Source organism: Gymnoscopelus braueri (genome assembly GCF_963280865.1).
Source record: "Gymnoscopelus braueri genome assembly, chromosome: 10".
Lineage (NCBI taxonomy): Eukaryota > Metazoa > Chordata > Actinopteri > Myctophiformes > Myctophidae > Gymnoscopelus > Gymnoscopelus braueri.
The window spans coordinates 32,035,478-32,049,249 of NC_137611.1; the positions used below are offsets into that span (position 1 = coordinate 32,035,478).

At 43.2% G+C, this 13,772-nt stretch overlaps 1 protein-coding gene across 1 annotated transcript in view; it reads right to left on the reverse strand.

The window, feature by feature from the left end:
* Positions 1–9,846, reverse strand: part of LOC308093512 (choline transporter-like protein 5-A) — a gene marked incomplete at both ends in the record, with an annotated part of 28,039 nt that extends 18,193 nt beyond the window's left edge. Inside the window, 3 exons of the mRNA XM_080439849.1 lie at positions 3,927–4,000; positions 7,448–7,550; positions 9,795–9,846. Of these exons, the coding sequence (XP_080295975.1) occupies positions 3,927–4,000; positions 7,448–7,550; positions 9,795–9,846 (229 nt within the window). The remainder of the gene's footprint in view (positions 1–3,926; positions 4,001–7,447; positions 7,551–9,794) is intronic.
* Between the last annotated feature and the right edge of the window lie 3,926 nt (positions 9,847–13,772).

Here is a 13,772-nt window from a genome sequence, read left to right on the forward strand (position 1 = left end):
CTCTCTCTCTCTCTCTCTCTCTCTCTCTCTCTACTCTACTTTTTTTCCTTCTTACAACTTCTGTCGATCGTTCCATCAGATTTCGTTATCTTTCATCAAACTTTGAGCTGTGAACATCAGCTGACTTCAGAATGAGATGGATAGAGACAGAGTCAAACAGAGACAGACATAGCGCCCGGCCCAACTGATTATATTTCTGTGTACGTAAGACTGCAAGTGCACTCCACTGCACTGGACCCCAGGGAGACTAGAGCTGTGGTGGAAAAAGTACTCACATTTATTACTTAAGTAAAAGTATCAATACTACAATGTAGAAATACTATATATTATTATTATTATATCATATTATAAGTAAAAGTCCGGAATTAAAAATGTACTTGAGTAAAAGTACAAAAGTATTGGTATCAAAAGTACTCCTAAGTGCCAAGAGTAGAAAGTACTCATTATGCAAAATGTGCCATTTCACAACTTTTCAAAAGTATAAAATGTCTTTTAAAAAATCTTTTGAAAATAGCAGATCTACAAGGCCACAACGTTGTGGGCTTGTAGATTGGCTATTTTCAAATCACCCGAAATGTACACAGAGCTGCAGTGGTTAAAATCTATAAAGTAATTAGTAAATAAAGTTGTCAAATAATTGTAGTGGAGTAAAAGTATAATATTTGCCTCTGAAATTTAGTGGAGTAGTAAAAGTACTGAAAATGGAAATTGTACTTAAAGGAGAATTTTGGACTAAGTTTTTCTTACCTTTTCTATGATGTTATGATATATTAGGATGAATGGTACAGTAGACATTTTTCATAACTCCATCCTGGGTCCGCCACAGCTTAAAACGTGCGCGGATAGGCCTTGCGTTAGATCCAATTTTTTTGTGAGATCTGACGTTCATAGTGACAGAACACTGTAAAAAAAAAAAACAACAGAAGTCTCGCTAGACGAGATTGAAATCTCGTCTAGCGAGACTTAGATTATTTATTTTTTTGGTTGCATAGTGTTCTGTCACTATGAACGTCAGATATAAAAAATATATATATATATATATATTAAAATATGCGATCTAGCGCAAGGCCTATCCGCGCACGTTTTAAGCTGTGGCGGACCCGGGATGGAGTTATGAAATTTTTCTACTGTGCCATTTATCCTAAGATATCATAACATCATAGAAAAGGTAAGAAAAACTTAGTCCAAAATCTCCTTTAAGTACAGTACAGTACTTGAGTAAATTACTTAGTTTCTTTACACCACTGGACTAGAGGCACATCCCTGTGCTTGTAATGGTGTGATGGTCTGTTTGAAGAATTATATGTTACACATGTTCAATTTGTAACATGTAATCCTGCTTTACTGCTCCTAGTATTGATGATTTCTTGTATAATATTTTGTAGACAACAGATTACTGTTCTAGCCAGTTTGCACACCTCTTATGGCAAAGACTCAATATTCTGAACATGTTTTTGACTACAGTCAGTTATCACAAATACTATTTTGAAGTATAGCTCTACCTTGGATGGTTGTGATTCCAGAAACACAAAACAACCATGAATGTTTCTTTTTTTCCCAAACTGAATAATGTGTTCGGACAGGCATTTCTGCTGTGCTGGCATACTGGGGCAAAAAGTTTGGATGCGTAAGGGAGCCTGATGTCTCCTAAAAGAGCTCAGACCAGGAGTACTACTTGCTCTTTCAAGGTCGAACTGAAAGTGGATACCGATAACTGAGGGGGTAAAAACAGACACTCCATCGCTTCGTACACAGCCACTCTCAGCTGTATGCATACAGACTTAAGTAAAACTTCACATTGGAAATAGAACGACCCGGCACCAATGTAACACCCGACAAATGAGTGACAGCAAGACAAGACACATAACCGACAGGTAAACAGCCGTCTGACAGATATATATATATGCGTGTGAGCACTTGACTGTGTCACTGTGACAGTTACTTCCCGTTTACTTAATGTGTTTCTGACATGCCTATAGTGGGAAACATTGCAGTTTTTTTTTTGTGAATGACAATCCTATATTAAAATTGGTCTAATGGGAGTGCAGGCGGGCGGCGGACGGACGGACCTCTGATGTCACTCTGACTCAGCCCATAACCATATAAGCAGTTCCCAATGCAGGTACACCCAAATATGGAGTGTGTTGTCTAACCTCAATGTGTCGTCGTCATGGCATGAGCGCAAACAATACCAGTCATATCATAATATAATATATACTGATGACATCAGGGATCTCCATATATGAGCATAAAGGGACAAGGACTGACAGATACAGATATCTCCATATGGGCATAAAAGCTCACAGGTAGACAGACAGAAACATAGAAACATTCTAGTTAAATGCATTTCTATATTTCAGAATGCATTAGTCTCATTGTGATAGCCACTCATATATTTTTTAAATAATATCAGAGTGTGCTATGATTATTGTACACGTGCAGTTATTTTCATCTTACTACTTTCTTTTTGCATTCTATATTTTATATTGTTGCTACAAGGTTGAGGAGATAAAACCAAAGAACTTTACTCTGGTGTACCAAAATGTGATGCAACAAATACAAATCTTGAATCTTGAATAACATTTAATCCTGTGGGAAACACTGGATAGACTAGTGTAGTGAATTATTATGCAACATTGCTGGCCCATATTTCCCGATGCATGACGCATGGCCCTGGTTCTCTGACGTCAAAAAGGAAAACTCTTTGATCTTTCCACATGATGAGGAATGAGGTCAGATGAGATATACACTTTCACTTTGTATGTGTAAAGCCATGCTACTTGGCTGGCTGTTATAGCAATTACTCACTTTACAGCAAACATACTGCTTCACATACACCCTACCACCCACCCACACACACACACACACACACACAACACACACACACACGCATGCAAGCACGCACGCACGCACGCACGCACGCACGCACGCACGCACGCACGCACGCACGCACGCACGCACGCACACTGCTTCACAGTCACATATACACAAACATTCACACTGCTTTAAGGGTTACTCAGGGGTTTAAGTTAATCAACAAATCAATTTAATCTAACATAAAAAGTATCTATTTAAATAAAATATGGAAATACATTTTCAAAATAGCTTAAATAGCAGGTCTACAGTGTCAGCTTGTAAATTCTGCGTGATACCGAACAAAGTATAAAACAGTAGCCAGTCGATCAGAGATCCTCTGCTGCTGTTGAATTTGATTGGTCAGACGGTTCTCGAGATGTGGAAGGAAACGAAAGACACGCACACACGCAACCAACGCACACCGCACAGCGCGCACACACACAACACACACCGCCACACACAGCCACACACAGCCAAAGATTTGCATAATTTAGAGAGATAGTATCACACTTAGTGAGAAAAAGTTTTTACGCTTTACTCTGTGGATTTCACTTATTCTCTTCCTCTCTCTGTAGCTCAATTATAGGGACCACTTGCTGCGCGTGTGTGTGTGTGTGTGTGTGTGCGTGCGTGCGTGCGTGCGTGCGTGCGTGCGTGCGTGCGTGCGTGCGTGCGTGCGTGCGTGCGTGCGTGCGTGCGTGCGTGCGTGGGAAAATACATACTGTACTGTAGTGTGTAATGTATTGTTGTGTAGGTTGTGTACTATTCATTATAAGAGTTTCTGTGCACGCAGGCTTTGGGTTGTGGAGGAATAAAAATTGTGTGTGTGTGTGTGTGTGTGTGTGTGTGTGTGTGTGTGTGTGTCTGTGTCTGTGTCTGTGTCTGTGTGTGTGTGTGTGTGTGTGTGTTTGCGGGCGTGTGTGCGTGAACTTACTGGAGGGTATATTCTAACAACATTCTGATCAAAGAGACTTCTCCCCACTCAGCAGTGTGTGCGTGTGCGTGTGCGTGTGCGTGTGCGTGTGCGTGTGCGTGTGCGTGTGCATTGCATGCTGTGCAAGTGGACTCACCCACTATCCCCAGAGCGATGTAAGCGAAGATGATGAGGATGAAGATCAAACAGCAGAAGACATCTGTGCAGCTCCTACAGGGAGACAGAGAGCAGGAAGCAAAGAGAAGCACACATTAAAGAAAACACTTGAAAATCACAATTTTAACCCATTAAGACCCGGGAACGCATCTGTGTCATTTTTAGATTTCTTTGGCTATTTAAAAAGTAGCAGATGTACAAGCTCATAGCGCGGCACTCAGTGGTTCTCAAAACGTCAAGGACCCCCACAATGATATGTATTTGGCCGCCGACCCCATCAAAATATGTTGTTTGTGGGACCCCCCCCCCCCCCCCCAGAAGCAAAGATTTGGGTAAAAAATGTCTATCCAAAGTATAAAATAATGGTCATAGCTCAAATCTAAAATGACACAGATGCATTCCCGGTCTTAATGGATTAACGGTAGAATAAGATTCCAAGACGATTTTCTCCACAACTCCTGTTATTCACAACAAAGTACGAACATTCTCTGGAACAGGGCCCACTTGAAAAGCACGGCCCACCCATCTGACCACATAAGTTAAGTGGTCAGATGGGTGGGCCACGTGAGCATGTTATGATTAATCAATTGATTGTGTTCCGGGCCGGCTACACTTTAAATCCCAGTTTAGCAGTATCACAATGAAAACTCCCCTTTCAAGGATTTAAAGAAGAAATACCATGACATATTTAAAAAAAATCTAAAGTGTTTTGCCAATTATTTGAGGGCAAAACCCTCGCGGCACACAGGTTAAGAATGTCCTATAACGTTACCATTGGATCTCAATCTCATATACAGTACATCCCAAAACATTATGGTCTCTTGATTTCTCTCAAAAAATTAAACGCAACAGTTTTTTTTACGGCATTTGAAAACATGCATCTCATTGATTTGATTAATCAAAAAATGTATCCATAGCATAATCGTTACGAAAATAATCAATAGTTGCATCTACATGTTTCCTTCACTCTTTTCTCTTGAACACAGGACTTATTGAACCTTTATTTACCTTTCAAGCTTATAGCACGAAGGCTATAAAGCTTCGGTGATAAGACCATTATAAAGACCTTTATCACCCCTCAGGGTGATAAAGACCCCTCAGCTTCGCATCTAATCACCCTGTCTGGATTTATTTCTCAATAATGATTATCCCTTGCATATATGTACTGTATATAGACCGTATACTGTATACCAACAGTAATACAACAGTATGCAACAGCAGTAATATTTGTATTGCCCACTACATAGTAAAGTCCTATATACTGTATATAAAATTTGAACCCAAAGGTACTCCTACTGTACATGGGAAACCAAACATCTAGCTCTAAGCCTAGAGGGAATCCCCAGGTCGCCAGGGAAGATATTAGGCTGTTTGGGCTTCAGGCTGAGCCACTCTGCTACTCCAGCACCAACAAAGTGACAGGTAAACAGTCTGCCTATAAATACATTGACCCGCTTGGCTGCATGGGGCTCTAAACCCTCGATGATAAGCTCATCACACACACACACACACACACACACACACACACACACACACACACACACACACACACACAGTAAATGTGACTGGTAAACAAACATGTGTAGATGAGAAGATTCTGTCGGCCAGCTACACAGGGAGCTGTGTACCTGACATTCCTCCCTCAGTCATTATTATTTGCCATAAACAAAGCTGTCATAGATGGACTAGAAGTGAAAACACACCCTCACATGTACACACACGCACACACACTGCAAATATACATATTATACAGAGACAGAGCCAAACATACAGCCAAACATACAGCCAAACACACACACACGTACGTGTGTGCACACTAAAAGTTAGGGGCCTACCGATATCACTTTTTCATGAGTACGGGTTTCATTTAGATTAAAGGTACATACAGTACAGCGCAGGATTTGCCCACTTGAAGTAGCAGAAACAATGTTGCTTAGAAACAGGCACGCTTGTTTCTGAGCGACATCGATCCCATAACCCGAAAGCTGCAGCCATCCCTTCGGGTTATGGATCGATGCCGTTTAGAAACATGCAGCAGTCCCTTCAGGCTATGGGATCGATGTTGCTTAATAACACACAGCGCCGTCCCTTAAGGTTATGCCTGCCTCTTACTGTAAGAGGCATTAGTGAAGAAATAGAGCCAAAGAAAGTGAAGAGAGAATATGAGAAAGAGATAGGCTACTCGTACGTAGCCTATGTAAGCCTCGTACGTAGCCTATGTCTTTCTCATATTCTCTCTCTGTATTCTGTCTGTCCAGACACTGCTCTTAATTTCTTCTTCACCTTCCTCCTGTTCTCCTTTGCCGGTACTTACTCCTCTCCTCTCTTTTCCTCTCTTCCTTGCTCTTTTGCTCTTTTGCTCAACTCTCTCTTCATCTCTTCAACCTGGGGCACATATATGCACATGTTCTGGGAATGTCCAACAGGCAAAATATCCTGGCCATATCAGATTTGTTTGAAGTTGAGATTCCATGTTTTCCTCAGATTTTGTTGTTAAATGATGATTCAACACTCTCCTTACCAGTCACTCAAAGAAAGTATTCTTTGCTGGAGTTACTGCATGCAAAAAAACTGCTTGCGTCTAGGTTGGGGGTAGTGAAGGGAGGGTAGCCCTGTGTACAAAAAAAAGTGATGGACATGTAGGTGGGTGATTGTGGATGTATACGTGCACGTGTTCTGCACACATGCAGGCAATAAATATGTATGACCTTACACCGTAAACCATTGTTTTACATCTCTGATGTTTTACTCTCATGTAAAACAATTTGGTCACAAAACAAAATTTCTCTTCATCTCTAATCTGTTCTGGGTATCATCAGAAACAGACTGTAATGGAATTTACAGTAAAAGGCCCCAGAAGTGTGTATGTAGGTATATTTATGTACATGTCGTGTATGTTTGTATATCATTTATATACGTGCGTATGTACTGTAAGTGTGGCACACACATTGTGTGTGTGTGTGTGTGTGTGTATGTGTGCGTGCGTGCGTGCGTGCGTGCGTGCGTGCGTGCGTGCGTGCGTGCGTGCGTGCGTGCGTGCGTGCGTGCGTGCGTGCGTGCGTGCGTGCGTGCGTGCGTGCGTGCGTGCGTGCGAAATCTCAACAGGCTACAGTTACGTATGTCAATAGATTTTGTCCACCAGAGAGTATGAGAGAGTGGTTGAGCTTAAGTGACGAGAAATATCCCCAATAGTTTTCATGTCCTCTCCCTCTCCATTCAATGTTTCTTCCTTAATTACACTTTTCCTTACTAGCCACCCCCCCCCCTTCTGACTGAAATATCAATGTATCATGTACAGCATGACTTCATTTTCATCAATTCATGTGAGCGCTTAAATGAAATAACATTAGGACTTTTCCCTCAGCCTCACAGGGAATGAATAGGATGCCTCAGTCAACACAGCAGTAAGGTAGCAGATTAAGGATTCAGGAGTTACACAGCTATTTACTGTACTGTATAGGTCACCACAGCCAATGTAAAAAAGGAGGTATAGGGAAGTACCTTTTCCGGATCGGGCCACTGAAGGATGGATCAAACTTGCGTGGCTCTCCTGGGGAAAGGACAAAAGAGAAGGAAAACAAAACAGATTTGAATAAAACCAAGTCTATAAAAAAGTAAATTTAGTCACATTTTTAAGTTGTGTGTGTTTGGCATGGTCGTGATTCATGCTTGTAAGATCACAAAAGTAACACGGGTTCCCACATCACATTACAACACATTGTGAGCTTGTAGATTTGCTATGTTATGCAGATAGATTACGAAAATGTTTCAAACATTTAGACAATATTGATATGCCCAAAATAAGGACACTTATCTTGTGTTTTAAATATTTTGAATAATAATCATTTCCTTTCCAATTGCCCCCCCTGGTGCCCCATCAGGAGGCCCCCCACTCATTATAGTTTTTCAAAAACGTCCGGACTCTTCACGGCACGGCGCGGAGTGGTGCAGCGCAGAACGGCATACTGTAGCTGTAATGGGAAGCTACCGTAAGTCACACACCTGTGTGGTTACAAGATCAAGGTGCACCAAGCTCCTCTTTTCTACTTTTACTACACAGCCCACTGAAGAGAGGGCGTGACGTAAGCTTGATATGAACCCAGAATGTGGCAACACGCCCAGGGCACCCACACAGTGCAAACCAAATCTCTATGTTGTTAGTTTGTTCCACTAGGCTCCAACTCTATTTTATTGACATTACAATAAAAATAATAATGATGGTAATAATAACAGCAGTGTAGGGAAGAGTGGGCTACAACCATTATATCAGTGATTCTGAAACTGTGCTCCGCTGACCCACAGGTACCCACATGGTCCAGGAAAACATTCTTGAAACCCTAACAGTTTCCATTACATTTCCTTTCATATGTTATGTGTGGCACTAGCCTGGTAAACCATTCCTCCTGAAATCTCATTTGTATTTGATTTCAGTAGTGTGTCTCATAGACATATAAAGGTAGACGCCTCCTCTGGCTCTGAAGCTTCGGCACGGCGGGCGCGCTTCCGCTTCCTGGGCAAGGAAGCTTTTGTTCCTGGGGGGCAGCTGGAAATGTCCGTGTGCGTCACAGAAGGGGGCGTTCAGTAGGCCAATGAGAGGCAGGTGGGGGCGGGACAACTAGATTCTGACAAGTCCTGGAAAAGACGCGCTGTGATTGGCCAGTGCCCGTTCCCCCCATTTCCGGGGGGGGCGGGCACTGGCCGATCACAGCGCGTATGGCGGCCACCATACCAAACAGGTCGCTCCAACGAACTGCAGAGGCCAATGAGGTATCTAGGTTTCTATATCTATGGTGAGTCTGGCATGAGGGCCTGTTTGGCTTTTTGGCTGTGGGCTGGAGCTGGGCGGGAGTAATACCGTTGACTGACAACCCCTTCAGCCAATCAGCAGTTCGTTCCCCTTCAGCCAATCAGCAGTTCGTTCCAACACCACCAGAGCAACGTGACGCAAGGGGACTTTTGAAAGGGCCATGCCAAAAATAGGTTGCTTTATTCGGATACATGCGTGTCACTGCCCGCCCCTGCCGGTTCTCTGAATTGTTATTTTCAAATAGGCTCTGTCATGATTAATTGACCACATATATGAAGTTAAACAAATGCTATCCGAAAAATATCTTAAAAGTAAATTCCGTGCCACAAAAAAGAAGTTTGACAGCGTTTTGAAGTTTTAAAACAGAGATGAAAACAGCGGACGAAGTATCAATGGCCGCCGTTCCATTTTGGTTGGCTGCACTCGGCTCCATTCGGGTTCACTCGGGTTCCACCTGATTGGCTAACGTTCGCTGTCAATCTCAGAACAATGAACGAGGACGCTGTGATAGGCTAGTCCATTTTGTGGATGACGCAGAAACGCCCAGATAAGCTCTCAGTCCAGACCCAATTCCTGAAATCAAATGCAAATGAGATTTCCGGAAGGTTAGGGGTTTACCAGGCTAATGTGGCACTGCTTCGCTAGCTGAATTAATGCGACACATGTGTGTGTGAACACACACACACACACACACACACACACACACACACACACACAATGGCTGATTCTTCGTTTGCGAAGATCATAGGAGGAGTTTGGAGTCCTTTTGCTTTCCTTTGATCCTTGATCCTTGACCGACATATTTTCTGGCAACTGGTGCACTTGAACTCCTGGCCTGATGTGGCTGCGGTAGAGGTCTGGGTGGATCTATCACCCTTTCAACAAGCATGTTTGTGCATTGCAGCTGTCTGCTTGATGTTGCTGAGTTTCACGGCAGCGGCCCTGTACTCCCACGTTTTAGTCTCCAAGCCTGCTACAGTAGGTTTGTTTTTGAGCTGGTCTTTGAAGCGTTTCCGAGGTCCACTTTTCTGTCCCGCTTACCCTGACACAGCTCACTGTAAAGGACTGCTTTTGGCAGCCTGGTGTCCGCCATGCTTGAGACATGCCCAGTCCAGCGCAGCTGACGAACCAGCAGGGTGGATTCTATGCTGGGTAACTGAGCTCTCTCCGGGACTTATGTTGGTAATAATACGGTCCTGCCATCTGATTTTTAAGATGGAGCGCAGGCAACGTTAATTGAAGCACTCGAGCAGCCTCAGCTGCTTCCTTTAAGGACCCAAGATTCTGAGCCATACAGTAACGTACTGAGTACAACAGCCCCCTATACTTGGATTATGGTGGACAGCCGCACACCTAGCCCACACACACACACACACACTATTACACAACCAATTGTATGCAATTCCGTTTTTTTAATACCATAATGGGTACTTGGAGTAGCCACAAAAAAATGTGTATGTTTGTGTCTAGTCAATCAGAGAGAAACAGTGTTGTATCTGAGCAAAATTCTGTGTTTTAGAAGTTGGTGGCACACAGAAGTCAGACCTGGTATAGATATGAATGCTGGAGGAGCTAAGAAGAGATCTAGGGCAGAGAGTACCTGCCTCATGGCTTATTCAACAGTCTCTCAACCATATACTTACTTTCATACAGACATTGGCCACTAACACACACTGAGAGTGTGAGTGAGTGAGTGGGTTAGGAGTCTCCTTTTTACTTAATGTCTACTTCTCTCACGTGCACACATTGGATCTGAGAGAGACACAATCACCCAAACCGAAATATACACAGCTGAGTCACTCCCACACAAACACACATATTCTTGTCAGGCTTTTTCACCAACACTTCCCACCTCCCTATATGCCTATTGTCTCCCCTTCACTCTCCATCTCTCTATCCCAACTTCTATCTGAAGTAAGTATTTGTCTGAGCCTGAGGAGTGCAGCATAGGAATGGGTTTTTCTTGTCAGCAGACTACTATCTATCTATGCTTCTTCAGCCAGCTTCAGACAGAATCCACATGCTTCATTTACCCCCCCCCCCCCGGTGCCTAATGTATCAATGTCTCTCCTGCCATCATAATAACCAAAGAGGCTTCCTGATTGCTTGATAGACTTTCTGTCACACTGCAGAGTGACTCGCAGGCTTGACAATACGCCGGTAATCCCCTCACTGGCACGCAGTAGAGCTGTTGTGATGTTTTCAATGTGTTTACATTAAGCAATTAACACATTGACTGCCAGAGTTTATTGTCTCCGCCGAAGGTGGAGAATATGTTTTCGCTTTGTGTGAGCAAACATTGTTAGCCAAGCTAACATTGGGCAAGCTCCACGTGACACGTGTCAATTTGTTGACACCAATGCGTCTGATTGGCTAGAGGGACGCGTGACGAAATAAAATTCTATAAATAGGTGTGTCACTTCAAAAAAGCCCTACTTTTTGAAGTGAGGTAAAACAGGATCAATCAGACTTGATTGGAACAGTACCTTCAGTAAGTCCAAGTCACCCGTCTGTGCGTGTGTGTTTCCCTCCGAGAACACCTAACATTGGTCAAGCAAAGGCGCAGAAGGCCAAAGCTAAGAAAGCATACTCATCTACAATTGTAACGTAGAAGAGGACTAGAGTTGAAATGACCCCACAACAAAGCCGAACTCTTAATACGTGTCAATATGTTGACATCAATGTCTCTGATTGGCTAGAGGGACGCATGACGAAATACAATCCTATAATAAAAAGGTGTGTCACTGCAAAAAGCCGTTTACGTTTTTGAAGCGAGGTAAGACAGGATCAATCAGTCTTGATTGGAACAGTATCTTCTAGTCCAAATCACCCGTCCGTGCGTGTGTGTGTCCCTTTGAGAACACCTGACATTGGTCAAGCAAAGGCGCAGAAGGCCAAAGCTAAGAAAGCATACTCATCTACAACAGTAACACAGAAGAGTACTAGAGTTGAATTGATCCCACAACAAGACCGAAATCATAATACGTATTAATATGTTGACAGCAATGCCTTTGATTGGCTAGAGGAATGCATGACGAAATACAATTCTATAAATAGGTGTGTCACTTCAAAAAACCGTTTACGTTTCTGAAGCGAGGTACTGTAAGACAGGATCAATCAGTCTTGATTGGAACAGTATCTTCTAGTCCAAATCACCCGTCCGTGCGTGTGTGTGTCCCTCTGAGAACACCTAAACCTAAATATTTCTTTAACATACACCTTTTTATTTAACTACAGTATATATCTTTTACTCTACTGTATCTCATTAGTTATTGCTATGATAATATAATTGCTATAGTCTGCTGGCGGAGACTTGTGCTCCGAGGAGCACATTTTCTAGTTCATAATATGTTCATAACCCCTGTGCCAGCAATTTGCGTGTTTTTTAATTTTTTTGTTTTGTCATTTTTCAAATACATTCTCTGATTGTGTTGTCAAGCACCTACGACAGTTCCACCAGTAGAGAGCAGCAAATCCAAACATTGATCACCTCGCTCGCCCCCTCCCAAACAGGCCCACGTCATATCCGGTCATTCACAGGATGTGACGTTTTCGACAATCACTGTCCCGCTGATCGGCCTGAAAACGATGTGATACACTACGACGATGACTGTTAGTCACCCGGACCAAAGAAAATAGAAGTTGAGCTGTCCGTTCGTTTTTTATACCGTGTGAAAAACCGTGTTTTTCCTTATTCTGGCAGAAAATCACAGGAGAAAAACAACGTGACCCGGAAATGATTTTTTTTTTTTACATCCGGCTCCGGGTGAGTGTGACGTAAGTGGAAAACGAAAGTGTTGATGAGAAATAAACACAGCCGTGCGATCACAGATTAAACAATGAAAATTCAAAAGAACGCATCAATGCGTTCTTTGGAATCCTGGCACTCAAGCGATGGATTTGAAAGAACGCATCGATGCGATCTTGGCACTGTATGTGTTAACATAAACACAAATGATCATAAAACGGTTGCATGCAGCCTCAGTCACAAATATATTTTTCACTGACCAGTGAGCATGCATGCTTTCATCTTCAGCTCCTTGCATCTGGGAGATGCTCAGTACAACCACAGTCTTCTACTGTTAGCCACTGAGAAGCTATACTGTAGACTTTGTAGAGTAGGGTTTTTTTTGGTCACAAGTTCAACCCTGCTTCTTTAAGCTCTTCTAACATCCGCCCTACAATGTTTTATACCTGAGCACAACATGTATCAGTAAATAGGCTATTCTAATTAAAAAAATTCTGATTCTGGTTATTATTACTAAAAGCAGTAGAATAGAATTCACTATGTCAACTTTGTGACTATATGGTGACACACTACAGTGCATGTCTACTGTATGTCACAAAAGTCTTACTATGAGAAGGCAACAGCCAATCACCTAAGTGCAGTTGGTACAACGTAAGTTCAGGAGGGAAGAGAACGGCAGATAACAATCTCCTCCCCCACGTAATCGCCTCCAATCTGGCTGATATCAACTCCTCCCAAGCTCACCTGCCTTTGATCCCCTTGATAACAACTCCTCCCTCATCTCCTCCCACCAAGCTAATCAAGGGTTGTATTTATACATGAGCCATGACCACCGTCACTTGTCAGTCGATCCGTTTCTCGCATGGAAGCAGGACGCACACAAGCTCAGGCTCACCAACGTGTTGCTCCGTCGGCCGATTAAATAATAGTTAATTACGTACCATAAATCAGAAACCAAACATTTCTCCTCCTTCAGCAACACCAGGTGCCAGCTTGTACTCCAGCGACGACATCGCCAGGATCCAGCGTTCACGTGCGAGATCAAACACTGACCATACAGTTCCGTAATCCCGTGGCCACCCACTTCCACACGTCTCATCAGCGACCCCTTTTGCGCTCGTTTCGCGGCAGCCCCGATTCGGCACGTTACTTACAACGCTACTCAGTCCAGCCCGGACCACCGCTGTATTTCGAGTCACCTCCGCGCCAGAGAAATCTTCCTCCCGCTCCGCCATTCAAAGCCGGCTCGCACCACGGGACCTCCACTCCAT